The sequence below is a fragment of the Labeo rohita genome, chromosome 15, assembly GCF_022985175.1.
Source record: "Labeo rohita strain BAU-BD-2019 chromosome 15, IGBB_LRoh.1.0, whole genome shotgun sequence".
NCBI classification, from domain to species: Eukaryota; Metazoa; Chordata; class Actinopteri; order Cypriniformes; family Cyprinidae; genus Labeo; species Labeo rohita.
The window spans coordinates 16827744-16855725 of NC_066883.1; the positions used below are offsets into that span (position 1 = coordinate 16827744).

At 38.3% G+C, this 27982-nt stretch overlaps 2 protein-coding genes across 4 annotated transcripts; one reads left to right on the top strand and one right to left on the bottom strand.

Moving 5' to 3' along the window:
• The first annotated feature begins 227 nt into the window (after positions 1-227).
• Positions 228-19424, top strand: auts2b (activator of transcription and developmental regulator AUTS2 b). 3 transcript variants are annotated; one of them, XM_051129527.1, is made up of 14 exons: positions 228-690; positions 1023-1063; positions 11609-11901; positions 11985-12199; positions 12330-12374; positions 14056-14151; positions 14527-14598; positions 14753-14782; positions 14879-14950; positions 15059-15194; positions 16348-16428; positions 16509-16592; positions 16692-16902; positions 18179-19424. In XM_051129527.1, the coding sequence occupies exons 3-14, from the start codon at positions 11805-11807 to the stop codon at positions 19284-19286; spliced, it is 2247 nt and encodes a 748-aa protein (XP_050985484.1). In that variant the 5' UTR covers positions 228-690; positions 1023-1063; positions 11609-11804; the 3' UTR covers positions 19287-19424. The 3 variants fall into 3 exon arrangements, with proteins under 3 accessions (XP_050985484.1, XP_050985486.1, XP_050985485.1); XM_051129529.1 differs by having other exon boundaries at positions 11985-12178; XM_051129528.1 differs by lacking the exons at positions 228-690; positions 1023-1063 and adding an exon at positions 6913-8105.
• Positions 19364-26609, bottom strand: zgc:112083 (uncharacterized protein LOC550461 homolog). Its single transcript, XM_051129531.1, has 10 exons — positions 26330-26609; positions 25929-26085; positions 25558-25784; positions 23354-23465; positions 23121-23273; positions 22939-23013; positions 22712-22832; positions 22479-22617; positions 20409-20533; positions 19364-20330 (listed from the first exon to the last, which is right to left on the bottom strand). Exons 2-10 carry the CDS (start codon positions 26077-26079, stop codon positions 19922-19924), a joined length of 1512 nt encoding a protein of 503 aa, XP_050985488.1. The 5' UTR covers positions 26080-26085; positions 26330-26609; the 3' UTR covers positions 19364-19921.
• Positions 26610-27982: the final 1373 nt, after the last annotated feature.

A 27982-nucleotide genomic window follows, 5' to 3' on the forward strand; every position in this document is an offset into this window, starting at 1 on the left:
TCTCATTTCGGTGTGAGGTGGAAGAGTCTCATCAGCATTCTGAACCCGTCGCCTGTCCCCTCTGGTTATTCTGGGCCTGTAATTAAGAGGATGGCCATAATCACTAGACTGTCTATACGTACGTGTTGAGCAGAGAGGAGGAGAGTGTTGTAATTGTTCTGCCGCCGGGGTGCCGCTCTCAGGGCTGAGGAGGGAGGTGTGGGAGGCGGTGGGAGTGTCTGCTGAGGGAGGGATCACAGGAATGCACGGTTCGCTACTGAGGGAGCATTCTTGAGCCGAGCTGAGTGCGGCCGCCGGACACGCTCTGGAAAGGATCTCACAAACCTGCTTTGAGTGGATTTGCGCTTAATCTGTTGGTGGTGAAAGAGCTCAAAGCCTCACGTTTACTGCGTTTGGAGGATTTAACTGGATACTGATTCAGTCTCTGGAAAGGATTGGTTCAGGATGGACATGTTCAACATCATGCGTACCTTGATATTCAAAGGGTAAAAACAGTTTGTCAAAGCTCCTAGATGTCAAAGGAATCTGCGTTTTTTGGTTTATATGTGTGAGGAAGCAACTTTTTAACACTTTTGTGTTCTGATACTGGAGTGACTGTATTCTGAAAAGCATTGGATAGTTGAAAATTGGCAGTATTTTGGATTACACTCAGAAGGACCTCCTTGCCTCATCGCTTCATTGCCACTTTGGGTAAGCGCTTCTCAAAAAATCTAATAAAATGTAAGGGTCCTGACTAATTTGTTGGTTGGTTTTGCTGTGCAAAACAAGATTTAGATTATACCTTCACACCAGTAATTCTATAAACGAGTGATTATGAAAAATGAAATCATTATCTTTTTTCCCATGTGTTTGTTTCATGTTTTAAAGCGTGGAAAGTTATTTTTAGTGCGTTTCCTTTAAAAGCATTGGGTCTTTTAAAGAGTGAAGCCGCTTGTCAGGTTTTACAGTGGTGAAACAGTGTCCTCTTGTGGTTAACCTTTTTGTGATGGCTAATGCAGAATTTTTACTGAAACTTATTGCAGGTTGCTCTGACAAATTGAGACATTCCCCTCTCCAAATGAAGGTATGTAAACCTCTTCAACCACTATTACTGGTCACATTTCATAACATCGCCATACTAAATACGCCTTCAGTGTTGTTTATTTGCCTCCCTGTATGAGAATTCATTAGCAGGCATTATATCTAACACCTCTTGATAGGTTTGATAGATAGACTCAATTATCCAATGATAGTGTCATCGCATTGCTTTCTATTCCAATGAGACTGAATCCTCTGAGAACAGCTAATGGGCATTTTTGACTCTTTTATTATATTGTGTTTAGCTCTAGGCAATAATTCATTTGACTTATGTAGCTAAACTGCTGTTGCATTCAGTTAGATTGCATGCTTTGATTTGTGGTGCATATAAACAAACCTTCTGGATATTAAATCTGGTTACATATTTTTAGCTTTGGACATCTGATAGGTGCATTTCATGAGTTTTTTCCAAGGCTAAGAATGTTTCCGTAGTTAAAGGTTCACAATATCTCATGACATTTCCGTTCTGTAATATGATGAATTATGAAAACAAAACAATACCCTTAGAGCCAGTTAGCCTCTTGATAACTTAGGAGGTGGGTGTGTTCAGGCCAAGTACGTGCTGGTAATCTTCCACTTAATTGGATAGAGGGTCAGTCCCTCCACAGCCAGGACGCCCGCCCCAAAATCACTTTAGCCGTGCTGATTTATTTAACAAGACATTCTCAGTCATGCATTTATTTTTATTGGGACTCTTACACATTTAAGTCACGATGCATTCATGAAAACCACAATCGTTTCTTCCATAAATCACTCATCACTATTTACTTCATGTAGTTTTTGCTTCTTAAGCGTGCCGAAATCAAATCAGAAGCACTTAAGAACTTAACCAGATTTCTTTCATAGAGCCACCAGCAATAGTAATGGAATTTAGGTCTTTATGTCAGAGCGGGTGCTTTGGAGACTGCTGTCTGGCACATTTGTTAGCGTTTGTCACCAGGACTGGGCTGGAGTTTCACTGGACCGAGAGGTCACGGCCTCGGATCCGACTGCTGCTGTGTACAGAGCTCCTCGATTTTGCACTGCTTTTAAATGAAGGGATTTGAAGACTTTTATTTTGCTAAACCTGATTGGCTGTCTAAGTTAACAGAAGGATGTGAACGCATAGTGCAGCAATGTTTTGAGAAGCCTATTAAACCTTAAGCCAACTTAATGCAATTGAGTTAAAGGACGCTTGTCTCAATCATAGGGGGATTAGACAGCTTTCAGAGTCTGTTTTATTTCTCAGCGTTACGCCAAATGCTTCTCGGAATTGAGTTTTTAATTAGACTTTACTTCCTTGAATGACACACATTATATTTCTAATCCGTGGAACGTGTGTATTTTTAGACGCAACAATACAGTTCTGATGACATTTATAGACAGACTGTTTGTCTCGATATGAAGTGATTCTTCAAAAAACATGAAAATATTTATCATCTGGAATTTGGTATGTGTGATGTGAATTTTTGGTAACACTTTACAGTAAGATTCCATTAGTTAATGTATAAACTAACATAAACAAACAATGAACAATATGTTTATTACAGTATTAAAGGGTTACTCCACCCCAAAATGAAAATTTTGTCATTAATCACTTACCCCCATGTTGTTCCAAACCCGTAGAAGCTTTGTTCGTCTGCAGAACACAATTTAAGATATTTTGGATGAAAACCGGGAGGTTTGTAACTGTCCCATTGAATGCCAAGTAAATACCACTGTCAAGACCCAGAAAAGTATGAAAGACATAATCAAAATAGTCCATTTGCCATCAGTGGTTGAATCATAATTTTACGAAGCTACGAGAATACTTTTTGTATGCAAAGAAAAAAAAATAACGACTTTGTTGAACAATTCGTCCGCGTCACTGTAGCGCCATTTTGGAAAGTGTCATACTTTTCTGGGCCTTGACAGTGGTATTTACTTGGCAGTCAATGGAACAGCCACAAACCGAAGTTCCATGTTCCGAAGACGAACGAAGCTTTTACGGGTTTGGAACGACATGGGGGTAAGTGATTAATGACAAAAAAAAAGTCATCTTGGGGTGGAGTAACGTTAACCCTTTAATTTGTTTGTTCATGTTAGTTCACAGAGCATTTACTAATGTTAACAAACACAACTTTTGATTCCAATAATGCATTAGTAAATGTTTAACGTTACCTTAAATAAATGCTGTAGAAGTATTGTTCATTCTTATTTCAAGTTAACTAATGTTATCTAATAAACCTTATTGTAAAGTGTTTTAAAAAATTGTACTGTATATAATAAATTTTGTGTGAATGAAACGTGATGGTAATGCCGTTCAGTTTTTGCCATAAATGTTGAATATTCAGTGGAAACGCAAAAACAGCAACTTAACTAGCAGTTGATTAACTTAACTTAATAAAATAAAATGTTTTTTTTTTTAATTAAATTATGTGAATATTAAACAATTTGATAACAATACTTAACAAAAATCTTTTAAAAAAATTAAGACATTTTAGTGACGAATGACATTTTAGCATTTTATTGACAAATTAATGCCATCAAATGTTCATCTTTTAAACTGTCCACAATCAAAATGCCGTTATTTTGAAATAGTCAAAATAGTTCTTTTGAAATTTCTATTTATCGGAGATTATTGAAAAAAGAAATACTGCGGTTTCCGCAAAAATATGAAGCAGTACAACTGTTTTCAACGTTGATAATAATAAGAAATGTTTCTTGAGCAACAAATTACACTGATTTCTGAAGGATCGTGTGAAAATGACGACTAGAGTAATATTAACTGCAATGATATTTTACAGTATTTACTGTATTTTAAACAAATTAATGCAGCATTGGTAAGCAGAAGAGACTTATTTCAAAAACACTGCAAAATCTCATTGACCCCAAATTTCTGAACAGTGAATTATTACAATAATTGTAACATAATATTGTATAATATTGCAGACTTTTCTCCTTTAACTCTCCATTCCATTTTTTAACATAGACATGAAAAAGCACTATTCAAACTTACATTTTTAAAATTCATGAACGAAAACATTTTGTAATATGATTTAAATGTACATTTTCAATGGTAATGCAATGTCTGATTTTAAAATGGCTTTCAAAGGATGAATTTTGAGATTTTATTTGTAATGTGATAAAGTAAACGTAGGCGTTCCGTATACGAGACGGTGACAGTTAGGGAGTTAAAGGGATAGTCTCTCCCCCCCGCGCCAAAAAAAAAAAAAATTCTGTCATTAATTACTCATTAATGCTCATATTTCTGATGAAGTCCGAGAGCTTTCTGACCCTCCTATAGACGCCAAGGGTACTACCACGTTCAAGGTTCAGAAAAGTACCAAGATGATCGACAAAGTAGTCCATGTGACATCAGTGGTTCAAAGGTAATTTTACAAAGCTACGAGAATACTTTTTTGCACAAAGGTAACAAAAATAATGACTTTATTTTACATTTTCATCTCTGTACTACATCGCTTGTGGATGAAAAAATGTGGAATAAAGTCGTTATTTTTGCTTTTTTCACGCAAAAAAAAAATCAGTTGAACCACTGATGTCACATGGACTACTTTGTCGATCATCTTGGCACACTTCTGAGCCTTAAATGTGGTAGTAGCGCCTTTGCCTTAGCTCTCAGACTTCATCAAAATATCTTAATTTGTGTTCTGAAGATGAAAGAAGGGTCCTACGGCTTTTAAACAACATGAGGGTGAGTAATTAATGACAGAGTTTTCATTTTTGGGTGAACTAACCTTTTAATATTATCATTTCCCTCACAGAAGAATCCCCCTTATAAACACTAGACTATGTTTGACCTTCTGTTGTTATAGTTGTGTGTTGTTAATGTTAATACGAGCTGGCTCACTGAGGAGCTGTGTACTCTGTTCGCCCAACACTCGGCTGTCAAAAGTTGACAGCTTCCCTCAGCACTCACAGCCGTAACGTGTTTCTGCCAGGAATAACTAAACTACTATTCACAGAGCTGTCTTTGCTTCAGCCCGCAGTTTTGGCCAATGTGTGGTGACTGGCCTGGATGGAGGGTTTTCGCGTTCCTGCGATGCTTGTTAAGACTGTGTTAAGATTATATGCTATCCAGGGCCCAGAATGCGTTTCACAGGCACGATCACTTTCAAAGTAGAAGTGAAACTATTCAAGGCCATAGTATAATCTGTTCATCCCCCGTCCGTTGCAGACATAGGTATACATGTTAGTACAACGAAGTCTGTGAGATCGAACAGAGTTGGCATTGTTCGCAGGGTAACCCGAGCCCAAGCGTCGGGGGATAGCGTATAGCCGAGATCGGCGCTGTTGAGAGATCAGCGAGACAGCTGACTGTTTGGAGCTTTCAGCACAACTCAAATAAACACTTTGACTATCCAACTTTAGCGCTCACTTTGCCCCCAGCTCTCACACACGTTACCGCCGTGACTGACCACTGCGATAAGACTCACAACGAGCTCTTTATCGCCAGTGAAGTCATCTGTTATATAGCTGTGGATCCGAGTCTCTAGCGTCCTTCACGCCGCTGATTGTTTCACTGGCTTTCCAGGGACTCGGTTTCTCAGAAGCGGGAGGTACAACACATCCCACAGGCTTCGGGAGACATTGTGTGCATGGCCGGCCTACATCTCCATCACTAATCCCAGACTGAACGAAACCTGAGCGCTGAATAATGAAACGGGTCTACGCCGAGCACCGCCGCCTATTGTACTGAGTGTGGGAGAACGCAGTCGTTTTGCTCACAGCAATTTATACGTCCTTAGCCTGTGTCCTGAAGCGGCCTTTCTCATCATCCTTTGTGAAGGGATTACGTTATAATAACAAGAGGTGACTTGCTCCAATACGGCTTGATTCTGTCGTATGCTGTATATTGCTGGTGAAATGAGGTTTTGGAGGAGGAACTGCCCTTTTGCACAAGCAATTTGAATATAAAGCTTTAAAACGGAAGAGACGTGCAGGAGGGGGTGGAAATGTTTACTGCAAAGATAATGAGATTATTATATATAATTCCAGTTATCCCAGAGGAAAACTCTTTTGTAGGTCATGAGATGTAATAGACATCAGTTACATCCCGTCTAAGTATCTTTGATGTTAATTCAATAAAAAAATGATTTAGGAGAAATAACATTTCTGAAAGAGTAAACTTACATACTTACAAACTTACATTCACTCAAATAATTGAGTGAAGAAAAGCTGCTGAAATTCAACTTAGCCATCACAGGAGTTAGTTTAAATTGTAAAAATAAATCTATATTAAATCTAAATATTACTGTTTTTACTTTACCTTGGCTATGAAAATAGGATTTTACACACAGTTATTTTTATTTTTTTTTAAATCAAATGTAAAATCATGTCCCAGTCACATTTGCTTGGTTAAAAAACAACTTGCATCAGAAAAAGAAAAAACAAACAATTATATTTTATATTTTTGCATTAACAATGTAATCAATATTCTGTTTATTAAAGCCAATTATGAATCAAGTCAGTGTTTTGAAGCATTTTACATTTATTAAAATAATAACTCACGGCAGTAACAATTTGAACAGTGTATTTTATTTGTGAACTTATATTCATCTATTCTTTTTGATACTTTTAACTATTTTTAAATTTTTCGGATCATCAGTCATCAAAGCTCGGTAAATATTGGTCATAGACATGGAGATTTACTTTAAATTTCTCACTAAAACGCCCACAAATCATGTTTTCATGCCATTTTAAGTCTTATTTTGATGTAACAAAGTGGTTATATCTAAGTGTGCGAGTTGTTTACTTACTTTTATTAAATTAGTCTTACCATTAACGCCATTTTATTGTACATTCAGTCTAATTTATGATCGCAGAATGCACACAAAACACAAGAGGCGGGATTTATCGCATGAACCAATCACAGATGAACATAACCAGTGATATTCAATCATATCGCAATGGATTTAGGGGTTTAGGGGATCTGTTAAAACTCAATGGGCTCAGAGGAGGCAAGAGAAACACGGATTCCCGCTGTAACGTTACCTGTTGTTGTCCCTGTTAGACAATGCTTATTTAGAAAAACAAGTGATTTATACACTTTTAATGATGTATTTTGTAATATTTGTATGGAAGCCTGTTTCCGCCACTGAGTAAAAAATAAAAAAGGTAATTGTGAGTTTTTATCTCACAATTCTGACTTTTTTATCTCGCAATTTCAAGTTTACATCTCGCAATTCTGAATTTTTACCTCAGAACTGTGAGATATAAAGCACAATTGCGAGTTATAAAGTCCAGATCTGAGGAGAAAAAAAGACTGATATGTTCACAGAATTGTGAGTTTATATCTCAGAATTCTGACTTCATTTCTCAGAATTGTGTGATATAAACTCACAATTCTGAGAAACAAAGTCTAAGGTAGTTGTGAGATAACAAATCGGAATAACCTTTTTTAATTATTATTTTTATTCAGTGGTGGAAACGGGCTTCCATATATTGACATCATTTTAGATTTTTTAACACATTTTTTTTCTCATCCAATATTTTGAGGAATTGCCTCCCTTGCCTCCTCTGAGGAAACACCCCTGATATACACTAGTAATATGCATGCTAATAAGCAGCTAGTTAATAGTAAGAATTGGTCTTTAAAATAAAGTGTTAACAAATACTGTTACAAAAACTTTGTATAATCCCACTTTCACAGCCGAGCCCTGCACGTATTACTGATTTGATCCATAAAAATCACAGTAAGCATGAAAATCCTGTGCATGCCACCCAGCTGGCATTTTGCTTTGATGTATTAACTGGAAAAAGAGAGAGAGAGAGAGAGAGAGAGAGAGAACCGCCATAAAGGAAGTGTTCGCTTAGTCTGTGTGATACCCAACACCACAGACTGTGATCCTGCAGACAGACTGGCAAGTTGAGAATACAGAGAGATACTGTTCCCCTGTGTCTTATTCAAGAGCTGTTGAACGCCCGCTGAACGCCGCACCACAGACAACTCTCTAAACCTGCCAGATTACTGCCTGGACCGATTGGATTGACACATTTCTAGTGGATATATACTCGATTCAGGGGTGTGGACCTATTAGAGTTCAGAGGTAGGAGCTGTTTTAGCAGTTTTCAGTTGATGACTAATCCTGAATATCAAAGTTTGAGTGTTTGTTTTAGCAGGTTTCAGCGACACAAACCCACAGATGAAATCCAACCGCATAGCGGTCGGACATTGTTGAGGTGTCAGAGAGGTGCAGCCGAACAGATGCACCTTAGCTTAGTGGGCTTCATTCACAGCGAGCTAAAAACCACGTGGGAACCTGTCAGCACACAAGAACAACTGTTTCTCAGTTTGAGTCATTTGCCAACTGCGCCCCAGCAATAACGCAAGCGGCCCTCGATGCCACCGAATGATTTATGAGACGTCTCCCGCCATCTGCGAGCGCAGAACCGCGGAGGGACGGCTACGGTAAACACGCTCGTGATTCGAAGATTATGAGGAGTTTTTAGGAGGGCTTACCTGCGCTCCGCCTGAGCCGCGCTCGTCTACTTTTGTATGCGCGCAAAGCTCCCTCCAACTGCTCCTTCACAAGATTAAGAGCTTTCCCCTGGCACCCTGTCAAGGACGAAATTTAAAGAACACGAGTGTTTAACCTCCAGCTAATCTTGTCTTTGTGAGAATGAAGGGATTAGACCATTCGTTTCTGCATGCCTGGAAGGGTTAGGCCAGTAATGGGCTTGATGAATGACAAAAATGGCTCGGGGAAGGGAGCTGCCAACTGACACAGGAAGACAAATTCGCTGGTGGCCTGACAGCTCCAAAAAGAGGCTTAGCTTAATTCCTGACCTGCATCAAAATAGAGCATTACCGTGCCATGACACTAATTGAAAACAAGCAGTTTAAGCGAAACCGGCCTTATAAACACGAGCCAAACGTTTTCATTTCTGGGTTATTGCTGCGTCTGATGGAAGGGTACATCAGCACACGCTGTTCTTTGATTAAACGGGATGCAAATTAGATTTAAACACCAGCGCCATTAGGATCCAAGGGTCTATTAAGGACTCTCTGTGCTTATTATTTAGCTTTACTCGATTAGTCCAGCTATCGAGTTGTGCCATGTGGCCTGTACCGCTCATTACCGACTAGTCTGTTCTCCTCTCTGGAGACCTATGGACTCCAGGAAGTATTGCGTTCTGGAAGCACCTTGAAACTTCTCGGGATTCACGTCCACACATTTACCGTTCCTGACGTTTAAATGACCCCTGCGGCTGTGTCATCCTACTCAATACAAACAGCTCATCACAAGGGATTTGGAGCTCAGCTCAGGCGAATAAGTTGCTCCTTGTGTTTCCCTCCTCCGTGGACCCCTGGTGTTCGCCAAAGGAGGTCTACCCCTCGGAGAAGCTAACAATCCATTATGGGGCTCTCAAAAGACCTTTCACTATAGATACAGCAGCCGTGGAGAAAAGGCCCAAATTGACAGCTCGACACAAAAGAGATTTACTGCTTTGCTTTATGTGCATGAGTGCTGTTCAAAAGGAGGTAATTGCAGGTTGTATAGATGGGCGAATCCCTAAGGGATTTCACCCCTTCATCACATTTGCATTCACCATTAGCGCCCCCCCGGGAGGGACCAGTAAATGTCACGGTGAAACCGACGTCACTAGCGGTATGGCAGTGTGTGAAAAGGCTAATGCTGTAAAAATAGAGAAACTACGAGAACTTACCTCATTTTACACTCTTATCTTTGCTTTGACAATCACTACAACATGGTGTGCACCGTGCCACTGTTAAGACTATTAATACACTCCTGTTCAAAAGTTTCGGGGCGCCAAGATTTGTAAAAATGTTTTTGAATGAAGTCTCTAACTCGTACTGAAGTAAAACGAGTAATATTGTGAAATATTATTACAATTTAAAATTTAAATTATTCCAGTCTTCATGATCCTTCAGAAAACATTCTAATACGCTGATTTGCTGTTCAAGAAACATTTCTTATTATTATCAATGTTAAAACAGTTGTGCTACTTCATTTAGGATTTTGTAGGAATTAATCAGGAATTGAGTGCAAAAGAGTGGTTCTAGAAGTTAAGTCATGACATGTTTTTACCTGTTTTTTAATTTGAGATGTAAATATTGTTAGTAGGGGTGTGATGATATACCGGTATTGACAATGATCGTGATATTTAAATAGTGAAATATCGTTATCGTGTTAATTAGGAATGTCGAAATGAATAGTACACACAAGATTATATGATGCATAATAATCCAGCGCCAGTGCCATTATAGAGCAAAACTGTTAGTTTCATTCATACTCGACACCGGAGGTCACCCTCGCTACTTTTCATGAAATCCCTTATATTGACAAAGGCATATCCTTAGCTGAATAAAATGCAGAAAAAATGTTTTGTTTGATGAAACGTGATGAGAATCAGCACACGATTATAACACTATATGGTTAATCTTTGTTCTTCAAGCCAGCTCAGGTATTTTCATATGAATAACGTAGATTTATATTGCAATGGACATAGCCTTTATCATTGTATAGAATACTATAAAATAAGTATCAGTTCACAGAAGTCATTTCAAACACTCAATCGACGCTATAACGCAAGTTTGAATCTAATTGATAGTTTGACTATTTAGAAAAAAAATACTATACATTTACTGGAGCTCATGGTAGGTCTGTAAAAGTTTAAAAAATGAAAAATAAAAATGATTAAAACTCCCTTATAGAAAAAAATTACAATTTTAAAGGATTTTTTCACTTCCAGAACAAAAATTTACAGATAATCCGTCATCCAAGATATTCACGTCTTTCTTTCTTCAGTCGTAAAGAAATTATGTTTTTTGAGGAAAACATTTCAGGAATTATGTCCATATAGTGGACTTATATGGTGCCTGCGAGTTTGAATGTCCAAATGTAGTTTAAATGCAGCTTCAAAGGGCTGTAAACGATCCCAGCCGAGGAATAAAGGTCTTATCTAGCTAAACGAAAGGTAATTTTCTCAAAAAAAATACTTTTTAACCTCAAATGCTCGTCTTGTTTAGCTGTGCCATGTGCATGCACATTCTGTGTAATCTGGATCAATACAGTTAGGGTTGATAAACTCCCATCTCACTTTATCCTCCAACTTAAAAATCCTCCTACATTGTTGTTTTACCTTTTTTTGGAAAATAACCGATCGTTTCACAAGATAAGACCCTTCTACCTCAGCTGGGATCGTTTAGAGCCCTTTGAAGCTGCATTTAAATTACATTTTGAATGATCAACAACCATTGAAGTCCACTATATTGAGATAATTCCTAAAATGTTTTCCTCAAAAAACATAATTTCTTTATGACTGAAGAAAGAAAAGCATTAACATCTTGGATGACAACGGGGTGAGTACATTATCCGTAAATTTTTGTTCTGGAAGTGAACTTCTCCTTTAATATTCAGGGACAAGAATATCACAGATTGAGTGTAGCATTATGACAGTGAGTTTTGCTGGGGCAAGCTATGTAATCTTCTTGTACTCAAAATGACTGAATCACTGTTTGGTATGATGAATCTCCAATTATTATCTGGCCTGGTATGTGTTGACTCAATATTTTTTTGACCTGCAGGTCTTGCTGATGTTGCTAATACCACAAATGCGAGAGCAGAAAACAGCAAGCACAATGCCACAAGGAGGTGATGTTTAAAACCCAAGAAAGACTGAAGGAAATCTGAAAGAAAAGCTGTTCGTAGTTACATTTTGTGCACTTCAGCACAAGTAAAGAAGAGCATTGTAATCACCCCTTTCTCTCCAAACAACTCAACATGTTTGCCCCGACAACAGCCCTGCCTCCTCCTCCTCCCCTCTTAACAGGAAGTGCTCTGCCAGTGCCCAGTGCGCCATCAACAGGTCCCTACACAGGTACAGCAGCACCATACGGACTGAAAAAATAAATCACATATTTGCTGGCTGTGCTCTCATTCACTCTGTCCTGCTCCCTCTAGATCATGACCTACTGCGGCAGGAGTTGAACTCTCGGTTCCTGGCCTCCCAGACTGTCGATCGAGGAGGCGCTCTAGCTCCCCAGGGCTACCTGCGCACGGAGTTCCACCAGCACCAGCACACACACCAACACACGCATCAGCACACCTTCACTCCCTTCCCCCATTCCATCATGCCCAGCCCAGCAGCACCACTGGTGCGTACCCCTGCCAGACAAGTGAGGAGAAATACATATAATCAGTGCAAACAAAAAAAAAAACAGTGTTTTGAGCTGAAATTCTACCAGTTGCAATGTACAAAGTTACTAAGTGAAGGTAAAAATGTCTTTTTTTTTCCTTTTCTTGCAGTTTGACAAATACCCACCTAAAGTGGACACCTTCCACAGACATAATGTAAGTTTTATATATATATATATATATATATATATATATATATATATATATTTTTTTTTAATCTGATTCATTACATGTCTATTATGGAATCCTGTTTCCACCACAGAAAAAAAAAAAAAAAAAAAAAAAAAAAAAAAAAACCTTTTCTGCATTTGTGAGAAGCCGAAAGTTTGAGAAGCAGTTGCAAGTAAAACAAGTCAGAATTAAGAGTTGCAATGACCATTTTTGTTTTTATTCTGTGGAGATAGCCAAAAAAAAAAAAAAAAAAAAAAATTGTGGGATGTAAAGTCTTTTGTGAGAAAAAAACGGTCAGAATCGCAAGATGGTAACTCAGAATTATGAGAAACAAAGTAAGAATTGTGAGGTATAAACTCAGAAATCTGATATTTTTTTCTTGCAATTCCAAGACAAGTCTTAATTGTGAGATATAAACTTACAATTGCAAAAGAAAAAGTCAGAATTGAGAGTTGCAATTACTCTTTTTTATTTTATATTCTGTGGAGGAAGCCTCAAAAAACAATTGTGGGATGTAAACTCAGAATTGAGTAAAAATGTTTAGAATTGCAAGAAAACAATCAGAATTCTGAGTTTATATCTCAGACTTTCTTTCTTGTAATTCTAAGAAAAGTCTTAAGTGTGAGATATAAATTTGCAACTGCAAGAGAAAGAATCAGAATTAAAAGTTTCTATTTTTATTTTTTCTGTGGAGGAAGACAAAAAACAATTGTTAACTCAGAATTGTGAGGAAAAATGGTCAATTCCAGGAAAAAAAAAGTCAGAATTATGAGTATAAACTTGCAGTTGCAAAAAGTCAAAATTAAGAGTTGGAATTGCCTTTTTTATTTTTTATTCTGTGGAGGAAGCCAAAAAAAAAACCTAAATTGCAATATGTAAACTCAGAATTGCAAGACAAAAAAGTCAGAATTGAGAGTTGCAATTGCCGTTTTTATTTTTATTCTGTGGACAAAGCCAAAACAAAAAAACTGTTGTAATATGTAAACTTGGAATTGGCTTTTTATTCTGTGGAGGAAGCCAAAAAAATAAAATAAAATAAAATAAAAATAATTGCAATATGTAAACTCAAAATTGCAAGGAAAAGGTCAGAATTAAGAGTTGGAATTGCCTTTTTTATTCTGTGGAGAAAGCTTTTTTGCAATTACATAAACTTGTAATTGCAAAAAAAGAGCAATCGCGAGGGAAATTACCTTTTTTATTTTATATCCGAGTTCATAATTGGGAGTTGCATTATTATTCTGTGAAGGAAGCCCAAATTGAAAAAAAATAAATAAATAAACATAATTGTGGGATGTAAACTCAGAATTGTGAGTAAAAATGGTCAAAATGGGAAGAAAACTGCAAGAAAAAGTCAGAATTCTGAGTTTATATCTCAGTTCTGATTTTTTTCCCTCGTAATTGCGAGTTTATATCTCATAACTCTGCATTTATATCTTATAGTTGCAATTACCTTTTTTAGTTTTTATTTTGCGACGTAAGACGTAAAAAGAAAAAAAGAGAGAAGTGTGAGAAGTAAACTTAAGTTCAGCAATCTGCTTTACTTAAATAGGGTCAATTTTGACTTCACTTTAAAAGCCAGACACAGAAATGCTTCTGTGTCCTAAATCAGCATGAACAGACTATTGTTTCCTGACATTAATGACATTTTTCTGCCATTTCCCTACAGTTGGTCCCGTCCTATCCGTCAGTAATGACTGGAATACCTCCTATGGTTCCACCTGCTGGACCATTCAGCTCTCTCCAGGGAGCTTTTCAGCCCAAGGTTTGCCTGCCACTCTGTCTCTTAGCTTTCTGTTTTGTTTGAAACGCAGCTTTCTTAAAAGGCCTTGACGACGCTGAAAGAAGCCTGTGAATAACTTGATATTTCTTGAGTTGAAATGACCTCCCACAAAGAAAGAAAAGGATAAACAAAAAAGAAAAGTCTTGCGGTTTTCTAGTTTTCAGGAGAGATTCTGTGAAGTGTCAAAGTTTCAGTCCCACATTTGCAAAGCCTGTTTTTAAAAGCCAGAAATAATAATAAATGTAAAGGCTGGACTAGCCACACTTATATAAATATATAAAAGAGAATGTGTGCTGAGAAAGAACAGGGCATGATTCAAGATCATGGATGCAGTATTCACACATTTTGTATTTGCAGGCTGCCAACCCACTAGATGTGTTGTCAAGATCAGGATCAGTGCCACACCAAATTTTACAGAAGGACTCCAGAGTAAGTTTCCATTTAGCATCGGTTGCAACACTTCTCTAATGGGTCAAAATCTGAGCCATGCATGTTCAGGTGTCTCATCAAATATTTACAGCTGTTCTGTCTATTATTGAGGAAATATAAGAAGGATAATGCATTTTTGTATTTTTCTTTTTAGCTTCTTGACCCCATGTGTCCTAAACCAAAGGTAGGTTTGCATGTGATTGTTGAACTCATTTTATTAACTTATAAATCAGAAGTACAAGTTTTGACCCCTCATTCTTTGTTTTTTTTTTTCCTTTAGAAACCTGGGAAGTGGTGTGCAATGCATGTCCACATTGCATGGCAAGTTTACCATCATCAGCAAAAAATTAAGGTAAGCACAAACTAAATTATTCTTTTGCAAGATGCGGAATACATCTAGATTTGTGCAAGTAATCTGTCATTTGTTATCTATAACCATTTTCTATTCCTGGTATTACAGAAGCAGATGCAGATTGAGCCACATAAGTTAGACTTTGGGTTTAAGCCTGAGTTTCTGAATCGATCGCCTGGCTCGAGCTTCATGGGATTGCAGCCACGTGATTTACCCCGCCCCGCCACCATCCTCTCTAATGCAGGTAGGAATTACAGCATGGATCAAATCCACACTAGTGCCTGCAATTTAGCCAAATAGGATGTTCCTGGATCACACGTTGTTGGTCCTAGAACAACATCCCATCAACCAATTAGATTATAGGGTTATGGCTTAACACTAGGTATATTCTTTTCAACCTGCTACCTCCCATTGATCCTAGGGTAGTTTTTAATTAAGTCCAGTCCTGCTAGAGGACCAATGTCCTACAGAGTTCAGCTCCAACTATGATTAAACACATCAGGATTACTTTAAGGATTACTTCCAGCTATTTTAGGGCAGGTTAGAGCTATTTTCTGCAGGATGTTGTGCTCCACTGGGTTAGGGTTAGCTACTGTCACCGTCAACATTAAAGGGATAGTACACCCAAAAGTGAAAATTACCCCATTATTTACTCACCCTCAAGCCATCCTAGGTGTATATGACTTTCTTCTTTCAGACCAATACAGTCAGAGTTATAGTAAAAAATATTCTGGCTCTTCCATGCTTTATAATGGCAGTTAATGGCTGTTGCGATTTCAAAGCAAAATGAAGTGCATCCATCCATCATAAAAAGTGCTCCACACGGCTCCAGGGATACAGGTCTTCTGAAGTGAATCTATGTGTTTGTGTAAGAAAAACATCCATATTTAAAACTTTATTATCTGTAATCTCTGGCTTTGCGAGACTAGCATACTCATACTGGAGCTTACGCTACGTCTATGTTCTATGTCATGCGCTGGCAATACCACTTTCTCGTGAACGGGTGTACAACAGTAAACGAAAGCTAGAGATTACAGCTTATAAAATTATAAATATTGAAATGCATCAAATCACTTCAGAAGGCCTTTATTAACCCCCTGGAGCTGTGTGGAGCACATTTTATGATGGATGGATGCACTTTTTTGGGCTTTAAAATCTCAACACCCATTCACTCCCATTATAAATCTTGGAAGAGGCATGATATTTTTTAATATAACTCTGACTATATTCGTTTGAATGAATAACGTCATATACACCTAGGATGGCTTGAGGGTGAGTAAGTCATGGGTTAATTTTCATTTTTGGGTGAACTATCTCAAATGAATGACAATGATTTTAGAATGTCTGACAAGAACTGGCCTCTGCTCACTAGTATTTACATTTTTATGTCTTTTTAGGTTCCACACACCCTTCAGTTTCTCCCTATGGATCCTTACCACATACCCCAAACAATCTCCACAGTGTGATCCCCCATCCTGGTAAGACTCGGAATTCAATTTATAATAGACCAACATTACTGCTCAGAATCTAAACTTGCATATCTCTTCTTGTTGTGTAGAGTCTCTTAATAAGCCACTCACCTTTGGAGGCCTAACTACACTGAGTTCATCAGCCTTTGGAGGACTAGGAAACCCATCACTAAGTAAGGACATCATTTCTCCTGACATGAAAAGATCTGCTTTTACTGTAGGTTAAAAATGCAATCTTCCTCTGACTGACGATTACTCTCGGGCATTCACAGCACCAAATGCAGCACATGGGACTAAAGATGGTAAAACGGTGCCAACTTCAAGTGGCCCACTGGAGCCCTGGAACAGACTGCAGCAGACGCCCTCATCCTTCCCGACGCCCCCTCTGTGCCCAAGGCCTTCTGAAACCGAGAGGGTCCCCTCCATACAGGACAGAGCAGTGAATAAGAGAGACTCCCTAGACAACAAAGATGACAAGGAAAGGTACGTACCAGCTATTTTACTATTCTACGCTATCCGTTAACAATCCCGTTCTCAATTACAGTTCCTCAGTCAGCAAGTACATCCTTAAAAGTTTGTGAACAGGTTGCTGCCATATTTGCTTTATGGGTACTTGGTTCTGGAAAGATTTTCAAATTGCATACTTCCAAGGAGTCCTGCAAATAACTGTTGGGAATGCTAATGGATTGCGTTCTGCAATTATGTAGACCTTCTCGTTCTGTTTTGCCCACCTAACAGTTTAGCACGGGGCTAACTGCCTAACCCAGGGGCATCCAATCCTGCTCCTGGAGGGTCACTGTCCTGCAGAATTTGCTAATTAAGAACTGCATGATTACCTAAGAAACCTCTAGGCTGATGAGTTTGGGGCAGGTTGGAGATAAACTCTACAGGACATTGGTCTTCCATGAACAGGATTGGACACCCTGGCTCCAAGATAACCTACCCTACCTCAGGGAAGGGCAACTTTGTTGCTGGAGGGCCACTGTCCTGCAGAATTTAACATCATTGGCCTAACTAGCTAAGGACTTCAGGATTACCTAAGGAACCTCCAGACAGATGAGTTTGGGGCAGGTTGGAGATACATTCCACAGGACATTAGCCATTCATAAACAGGACTGGACACCCAAGCTCCTAGGTGACCTACCCTACCTTAGAGATGGACAACTTCATTCCTGGAGGGCCACTGTCCTGCAGAATTTAGGTTCATTGGCCTAGACTAGATAATTAAGGTCGTCAGGATTATCTAAGGAACCTCTAGGCAGATGAGTTTAGGGCAGGTTGGAAATCAGTTCCACAGGACATTGGCCTTCCATGAACAGGATTGGACACCCCAGCTCCTAAATAACCTACCCTACCTCAGGGATGGGCAATTTAATTCCTGGAGGGCCACTGTCCTGCAGAATTTAACGTCATTGTCCTAAACTAGCTAATTAAGGACTTCAAGATTACCTAAGGAACCTCCAGGCAGCTGAGTTTGGGGCAGGTTGGAGATCAGCTCCACAGGACATTGGCCTTCCATGAACAGGATTGGACACTGCTGCTCCTAGATAACCATAACCTACCTTTCCTCAGGGATGGGTCCTGGAGGGCCACTGTCCAGCAGAATTTAGCATCATTGGCCTAAACTAGCTAATTAAACAGCAGGACAGTGGCCTACCAGGACAGAAGTTGCCCATTCCTGTCCTACCTGATTAAGAATTCTTAGAGTTGATCCTGATCAAGAGTTCAAATAGATAATCTTTTATTTTAATCATTGCAGGGAGCCAAAAGAGAAATCAAATGGAAGGCATCTGTCCCCCATCAGGAACAGTGCACTGGACAACAAACAACCAACAGAGTCTTTTAAAAGTTCCTCTACAGATGAGCCCAAGGAAGAGGACCAGGCAAGAGAGAAAACTCAAGCCCAAGAGCTTCCACAACAAACTCGAGAAACTGAGGAGCCAAAACACAAAGAGATCCACAGTGACAAAAGAGAAAAGGATGTCAAAAGTGAGCAGCAACCTGCTGAGGACAAGCCAGCAGGAAAAGACAGTTCATCCCCCAAGCAGCAGCGAGAGGATCTCAAGCGGCCAAACAGTGATAGCCAACCCTGGGAGCCAGCTGAGAAGAAGATTAGAGTCGAGTATGAACCCCATGCCAAGAGCAGCAAGGTGAGAGTGAAGGAGGAAAGGAGAGACGACCAGGACCATGAGGTTACAACACACCAGAAAGTTTTGGAAAAACCTTGGCAGGATCCCAGAGCCCCTGCTATTAATCCTTCACAATTTTCAACTCTTCCTTTGCCAATAGGAATCCCAACTGGCCACCCTGGTCTTGACAGGGGTAGGCTAGTCTCACCTTTTCTGGGAATGGGTCCATTACCTGGAGCCGAAAGGCTGCCTTACTCGCCTCAACATTGGGAGTCTATGCGGAACGTTTACCGGGGTTTAGATCTCCCTCGTAGGGACTCCTTAGGCAAGGACCTCTTAATAAGAACCGACCCCCTGCAACGTGCCATGATGGGGCACCCTGCTTACCCACGAGAGCCGTTTCTCCAGTCAATGGCCTTGGAGCAAAGAAGTCAACTGGAAGAACGGCAACGCCTGGCCTTCCTGAGAGAAGAGAGCGAGCGTAGCCGCCTACTGGCTATGCATCATACTGCACTGGATCCTCACTTACCGCATCCAGGACTCCTCACAGCAGCTTACCCCAGCACAGGACTGCCACATTACAGCTCGCTCAGTAGGACTCTACCTGCTGCTTATGTGCATGCCCAACCACACCCACTTTTCCCAATGCTGGCAGCGCGGCCAGGGTCTCCGAGACGGATGAACCCTCTCACGGACAGACCTGTTTTGCACCCCCACAGAGACACTGAGACTCGGTGAGCTGGAATTCATCAGAAACTGATGGACTCATGTATATCAAGCACTTCATGTGAAACAAAGTGTAGTCATGACATGTACAGTGGTGAAAATGATTTTTTTGTTTTGTCAAAAAAAATATTAAAATGACTTCTGAGGAAAAAAAAATGGCTTATTCTTTTTGAATGTTAACAATATATTTGAAACTAAAGGACTTTAAAAAATACACAACTTTAGCAAGGCCGCAATGGAACACAGAACAATATGCGAAATATTCAACAAATATCAACACAAATAAATTAGATGTTAGCTATTTAGGCTCAAAAACCTATTGTTCCTGGTAATTTATATATAAAAATAAAAGCAAAAATCAATGCTTTAAAATGCAGAGCTAAAAGTATCAAAGGTAAAATCTATGCAAAATAAGAACTTGCAGTGTGCTACGAGTTTTCAGAGCAAAAAATGTACAAACATGTATTAGACACCTGAGATCATGTAAAAACCTAAAATAAAACACTTGCAAATGCTAAAAAAAGAAATTGCATATTAGTTTATAAAAGCATTGACCTAATGGAAAAGGTTCAATCTATGGAGGTTAAACAGGTTGTGTATTCTTATACAGGTTATCTCTGATGAAGATGCATTTGATAGGTATGAGATTACACCACATCCATTCCTAGACCTCTAGCCACTGCAGCCAGAGCTCGAACAGCCCCTGATGGCCCACCAGGCTGGGTCACTTCCTCTGGATCCCCACTGACCTCAGTCACAGTGTTCAACACACAATATACAGACGCTTCATCTCCTTTTAATCCACTGCTGTCAGCTCCCTCCAGGAGTTCTGAGGTTGAAGATGATGAGGAAGGAGAAGAGGGTGAAGAAGAGTGTTGAGGAGTGCTGTTGCCGCTGTCGGGATGCAGCATGGGCTCCCTGGAGTGGCTTGTTGAACCGGAGACCTTGCGAGGTGTGCGCTTTTCAGCCATGTTTTTGATCAACTCCTCGGTAACCTCTACAGTCTCAAAACGCACCATGTTGAGCCGTAGATAGCCATCCTCATCTTTCTTGTACCTGTTCAACAAGCTATTTATTTAGTTAAATAGCTCAGAAGAAACTAGTCATGCTTTTAAGATGTTCTTAATTGCATACCTAAAGCGCGAGTGTCCAGACGGCCATTTGAGTTGATGCTTCTTTCGAAGGTGGAGGGTGAGAGTGTAACACCAGGAGAAGGTCTTGTCACAAAGGTGACACTTATACCTCGGAACCATGTTGTCCTGTAGCAGACAGTTATCATACATGTTATTTTATAAAATTATTATAAGAACACTCCACTTTTTTTGAAAATAGGCTCATTTTCCAACTCCCCTAGAGTTAAAGAGTTGAGTTTTACCGTTTTCGAATCCATTCAGCCGATCTCTGGGTCTGGCTGATTCTGGGAAAAGTTGTGATTTTCTAGGCTAATATGGCTAGGAACTATACTCGCATTCAGGCGTAATAATCAAGGAACTTTGCTGCTGTACCAATGATATTACACAGCGCCTGAAAGTGACTGGCACTAAGTTTGTTGCTGGCAGAGTTGATGGCTGTGTAATATCATTGCACCTGCTGCACCAGTGGTACGGCAGCAAAGTTCCTTTATTATTACGCCGAAATGAGTATAGTTCCTAGCCATATCGACCTAGAAAAAAGCAACTTTTTTTTCTTTCATTTTTCATCAGTTTTTGTACACAATGCAACTACAGAACAGACAAGTTTTAAATAGGAAAAAATATCGAAAGTCTTTGGTCATTTTTGAGTGAGATGCTGACAGTCTAATCAGATTCAATTATCTATGCTAAGCTATGCTAAAAGTGCTACTGCCAGACCTGGAGATCTGCTGAATGGATTCGAAAACAGTAAAACTCAACTCTAGGGGAGTTGGAAAATTAGTCTGTTTTCAAAAAAAAAAGGGGGAGTGTTCCTTCAAACAAGGTTATAATAGTTAACTAAAACTAAATGTATTGAAAAAACAAAAAACATTTGTGTTACTTAAAATAAAACTATATATATATATATATATATATTCAAAAATGCAGAGCTTAAAAAACATTTTGTTATGCAAAATAAAATGCTTTAAGTTCAACACAACTATATACACATGTCTGTATATATACAGTAGTCACCATTTGAAGTGGATCAAAAAAGTTCATCAAAGTTGCCCTAAGACAAAAACGGGTATTGTTTTTGGTTTTAGGACAACTGTATATGTATATATGTATATGTACATGTATATGTATGTATGTATATACATATATATATATATATATATATATATATATGTATATGTATATGTGTGTATATATATATATATATAAAAAAGACAATGTACTAAAATAACTAAATTAAAAAAATAAAATTACATATCTTAAATACATTTTAAAACAACAAAATAATATAAAAAACATTAGATAACATTAGATTAACTATTAAAATACAACATAAATATATATATATACACATATATATATATATATATATATATATATATATATATGAAAAAAATGAAAATAAAAAGGTTATGCACAAAAATTTAAAATACAAAGCTTATTACTAAACCAGTTTAATCAGTTTAAAAAGTTTTTGATTTGAGCTGTACAAGTCCATAAACTTGAAAATTATTAAAAAAAAGGTTGTGTGTTACCGACACAACTCAACCTTTGCACAAGGTCAGTAAACAATTCTATCAAATTAGTTTTACAGTTCGGTATCCACCTTATTTTTCAACACGGAAGCAAGCGGTTTTCTGTGAATGTACAAGGTATCCAGTTCATTAGACGCTGCAGGAAAATAGCGAGAATAATAACAGTAGTAAGTAAACTGTAAAACTGTTTGCACTACAAACCACTTTCTTAATAATTAAGATGATATATATAAAATAAAATGATAAGACACACTAGTTTACAATATCAAGCATCAAAATTAGCTCCTTTCTACAGCTAAAAATAGCTGGAAGTGATGAAACCAGAATCCTCGCACATAAAACTTACAAATGGCCACACCCGCTCTTACGGGAAAAATAAGGTGCATAGATGTGTCAGTATTATTTTCTGTAACAATCAACATTTTGACATCATTTTGACATCAACATGTCAAAATGCTGTCAAGTAGAGCTCAACTCAAAAACGTCCCTTAAAAATTGATGAAGCATGGCTGAGGTTATAGCACCCTCTGCTGGCTGACCTCATGTACTCGTTTGTAGTGCTGGTTCATGGTGTGAGCCATGCGTGAAGAGTATCCACAGCCCTCTACTGTGCAGTGGTATGCTGCTCCCTCATTGTGTGTTTCCATGTGCCTCCGCAGATCATGCTGGTTCTTGAAGCTAAAAGTAAGGAGACAAACCATTTACATGTAAGCAATATACTCTTCAGTACTTCACTGAGTGCGTGGACAGTGTACAAACACTCAGCAACCACCTGCTCTCACAGAAGTCACATGGGAAGGGCCTCTCATCACAGTGACGGAATTTGATATGGATCTTCAAGGTGGAAAGTGATGTGCATGTCATGTCACAGAGAGGACATTTTATATGATTCACTGCAAAAAAGATAGAAAAAAACGGAGATGTCTAAATACCAGATATGCTATTGATACATTGTGTGTCCCTGTCTCAGCTTAAATTACACATCAAACTCCAACTCACCATGCTGACGAACATGGTCTCTCAGCAATCTCTCATTGGCAAATGCTTTGTCACAATGTCCACATGTAAGAGAATCTGCAATAAAACGTATTTATGAAACAACTAGACTTCATGACATTTCCTTAAACATCAGAGCTGCTATAGTGAAGTGAGTGGAGAAAAGCTATCCGAAATCAACTGACCTTCTGGTTCTGCTTGTCTCTGGATATGGTCGAAGAACTTAGTATTGCTGGAGAACATACAGCCGCAGGTGGGGCAAGCGACCAGCCGCTCCTGTGTATGGCTGCGCAGATGCTCACGCAGGCGGTACTTGATCTTAAAGAAAGCGTCGCAGCCTGCAAAAAGAGCACAATTGTTTTACATAGGAACATTTTAAACACTGGTAAATGATTCCTGCTTTGCAGAAAGCGCCTACCTGACCAGCTACAGAAGAGAGCCTGCTGTCGATCAGGAAGCGGCTGGAGCTCAGTGCAGTGTGCATGCATGTCAACATGACGGTAGAACCACTCAGGGTTATTAAAGGAACTCTGATAAAGCAAAAAAATAAAAAAAAAATAAGTTCATTATATACAGTCAAGGTCTGTATATAAGGAAAACATTTCAGGATTTTTCTCCATATAATGGAAAAAAACTTCAAAAATCAACTTCAAAAATCATTTCAAAATCATCCTACATCAGTGCAGAAGTTCCGACCCAGTCTTTGCAAAGTGAACATGCAAGAAAGATCAAACACCCCTAATAAAAAAGGTAAAACAGCGATATAGGACAATTTTGAAGTTGAGGGAGAACATGAGATGGGAATTTTTCGACATACCATAACTGTCATGAACCGGAAGAAAACAGTCCAGGCAGAGTAAGACAAGACGAGCATTTGACATTAAAAAAAAAGTATATAAAATGTATTATTTTTATGAAAATAACCTATCATTACGTTAGATAAGACCCTTCTTTCTTCGTTTACAACTGCATTTGGGATCATTTGAAGCCGCATTTAAACTGCATTTTAGAAGTTCAAAATCGGGGCACTATATCAGTCCATTATATGGAGAAAAATGCTGAAATGTTTTAATCAAAAAAACAATTTCTTTACAACTGAAGAAAGAAAGACATGAACATCTTGGATGACAAGGGGGTGAGTACATTATATGTGAATCTTTGTTTTGGAAGTGGACTTACAAAATAAGAGTGATCATGCAAAATTCATGAACTGACCTGAATAAGATATTTCACATAAAAGATGTTTACGTAGTCCACAAGAGAAAATTATTTAGAAAAATGACCTTGTTCTAAAGTTTACAGGTGCCCGATTCTTAATACTGCGAATGATCCACAGACGTGTGTTTTTTTGTTTGTTTGTTTAGTGATAGTTCTTTTTGAGTTCATGTTTGTCACATTGTCAGTTAAACTGCCTGCTGTTCAAAAGAAATCCTTCAGGTCCCACAAATTCTTTGGTTTTTCAACATTTTTGTATATTTGATCCCTTTCCAACAATGACTGTATGAATTTGAGATCCATCTTTTCACACTAAGGACAACTGAGGGACTCGTACGCAACTATTACAGAAAGGGATCAAATACACAAAAATGCTGAAAAATCAAAGAATTTGTGGGACCTGAAGGATTTTTCTGAAGAACAGCAGGCAGTTTAACTGTTCAGGACAAACAAGGGACTCATGAACAACTACTGCTAAATAAAAAAAAAAAGCTGTCGTTCATTCAGGTAACAACACAGTATTAAGAATCAAGCGTAAGTAAACTTTTGAACAGTGTCATTTTTATAAATTCAGCTATTATTTTCTCTTGTGGACTTTGTGTAAGTTTACGCCTTTTTTGTAGAATAACTTATTCAGGTCAGGACTAAAACTACTTTTTTTATGATCCCTCTTATTTTGGTAAAATAATGAACATTCTGCAGGTTCAAGGTGTTTGTAAACTTTTGACCTTAACTGTAATGGCAATATTAAAGGAACAGTTCAAACTAAATTAAAAATTTGCTTAAAATGTATCCTCAGGCCATCCAGGACCAAGATGTAGATAAGTTTGCTTCTACACTGCAGTAGATTTGGAGAAATTTAATATTACATCACTTGCTCACCAATGGATCCTCTGGAGTGAATGGGTGCCGTCAAAAATAAAATTAATTTTTAACTTAAAACCACCAGTTCAGGCCAAAATACCTGTCTATAATCAATAATAACTTTTCTTTTTGTGTTTTAAAAAGTCCATCCCCTGTTGACCTATTAAATCCACTGCTATATTTGTTTAGAACTGTTTTTGCAAGCAAACGTGTTTAATCTATGGATATTTCTTAAATGATTCAGACAAGACTGACTTCTTCATTTAAGAAATCAATATTATGGGTAGAGGACTTGGATTGGAGTCGTGTTGATTACTTGTGGACTATTGTGCTGTTTTTATCAGCCGTTTGGACTCTCATTCTGATGGCACCCATTCACTGCAGAAGATCCATTGGTGAGCAAGTGAAGTAATACTAAATTTCTCCAAATCTGTTCTGATAAACAATCTCATCTACATCTTGGATGGCCTGAGGTTGAGTAAATTTTCAGGTTTCAATTTTTGGGTTAACTATTCATTTAAACTAAAACAAAAGTCAACTAACATCACAGTGCTGCCACTGACAGACGAACCCCTCAGAGACATCCGGGACTAGACTGCTGCTGTGAAGATCCTGAGTGCAACTAGGCAGCTCAGGGTGGGATTCAAGAAGCTGAGTCCCGATGTATTTCAGCTTGCTGTGGAAGATGTGGAAATGGGCATGAGCGATCAGCTCGCTTTGGCTTCCCATCGCAAGGAACTCACAGCCTCTCCACAGACACGGATAATCCTCTATAACACAGATGAAGCCAAACACAGTCATCTTAATATATGCACTGACCATAATTTACATGCAATTCAAATGTTGCCCTGACACAATGTTGAATTAAAGATCTGCCTTATTTGTCTACTTATGCATGCATTGCAATGTCATACCCAGTTCCTCCATGGCATCTCCTTCCCCAAGATGCTCCTTCAGATGCAGAGACATATGATCACTCAACTCCTCCATGCTTTGACTCTTGAAAGTGCATGATGCCCACTCACATCCCACCACTATTTTAGACACATTTCTTCTCTTTGCCATCTTAACCTTTGAGAAAGCAAACAACTACATAAATAAAAGACTTCTGAACAATAAGGACTCTGCATTTGGTAATGACAACACTCCTAACGACTATAAGACGTCAGCTCATGCGATGTAAACAAACGTTTAATAACTCGTCATGTAAACAAGGTCGAGTGACTGTTGTTTACTTCACCATACACATGTAAACAAACCTCAATACAACACACTGATACTGCCAGAGAGGTTATGAATGATTAAATTCACTTACTCTGATGTTAATGCGTCAGCTGCTTTGAGGATCAATTGCTAGTTCAGTTTTACTAACTGGTCGAGGCTCAGAAGCGAGCAAACACATTCAGACATTAACGTAGAAGGAAATTCACATAGTCTTAAAATATATTAAGAAACTGGACTCGGTTTTATAAAACTGCTTTGCTGTTTGGGAAATTAAAACACCTAAAACTTCATGTACGTTGAGCGGTTGTGGAGACAAACAGGAACGCGGGTAATTTGTTTGTTTGAGAGGATGGAGAAGGTCGTGACGTGTGTTTCCGTGTCACAGACAAAATAAAAGCCTGGCTGAATCTTTCCGCCGACATGGGAAATTTCAGAAAGATTGAAGTAAAAATAATTTTACAACTGTGTTTAAGTGAATTAATAATATTTGTTAATGTTTATGGAACAGAACAAGATATATTAGTATTACTGGAGTTCTTAAACATAAAATGAAATGATCTACTTTTGTTATTGGGTTTCAATGTGCAAAGTTTGTTACTGGTGTTATGTTAATATGAATTTAATCAATAGCTGTCATTTTCTTTATGTTTTAAAATAGAAAAACAAATGGGGGAAATGCACTCAAAACAGCAGCACTCAAAATAACCACTGGAGGGCACAGGACTTGTTTTAAAATATTTAAAAAATGGATTCTAAGTTATTCATTATAATCTTCATTCAAAAATGAATGTTCTGCTTGTGAGTTAAGTTCAAGAATTTGAATGAGTTATACCTAAGTTCAGTGGAATTGATTTATTGATGCTTTTTTACAATTTTACTAAAAGCTACATTGTCCCATTGTCTTCATTTTCACTACACCACACCCAAACAGTATTCGTGCAGCAACTAGAATTAGCCAGCACTATGCAGAGCCTGAGACTTGAATTATTTATTGAATTTTGTGAGGACGACTGAGTCGCTGCTGGGAGTCCAGTGCATCTGCAATGTTTCTTTTCTCACACTGAAGGCCAGCAGCAGCACCACTATCGTGAACTGTGTGTTTAAAGTGTAAAATGCTTCTAGTTTCATCAGTAGCATCACATAAATTTGATTATTTTGTCCTGTTGAAAAATACAGTCGATCTGTTTTTCTCTAGTATGCTTTATTCATATGTAGAAAAGGCCCTCAAGTCAAAGAACCAAATATATATCAAATATATATATAATGTTAAAGATGACTTGATCTGGAAAGCATCTGCTGTGTACAAACATCTGACAGACATCTGTAAGATGTCAGTTTACATACATTCTAAATCATAAACATCTTAAAGACATCTAATAGACGTCTATTTGACATCTGTTAGGAAACGTCCTATAGATGTATTGCAAATGAGCAAACACTCTAAAAATGTGTCTTCCAGATGTAAATGCAGCGTCAAATAGATGTCTCTGTGATGTATGTGTGCTGTCAGGGTATGGTCCTCGAATCTGATTGGCTGAGAGGAGTGTGATATCTCACATACATCACAGAAACGTCTATTTGACGTCTGCATTTACACTTGCAAGACGTTTTTTTTTTTTTTCGACTGTTTGCTCATCTGCAATACTTCTATAGGACATTTCCTATCAGATGTCAAATAGATGTCTGTGATTTAGAATGTATGTAAAACTGACATCTTACAGATGTTTATCAGATGTTTGTACAC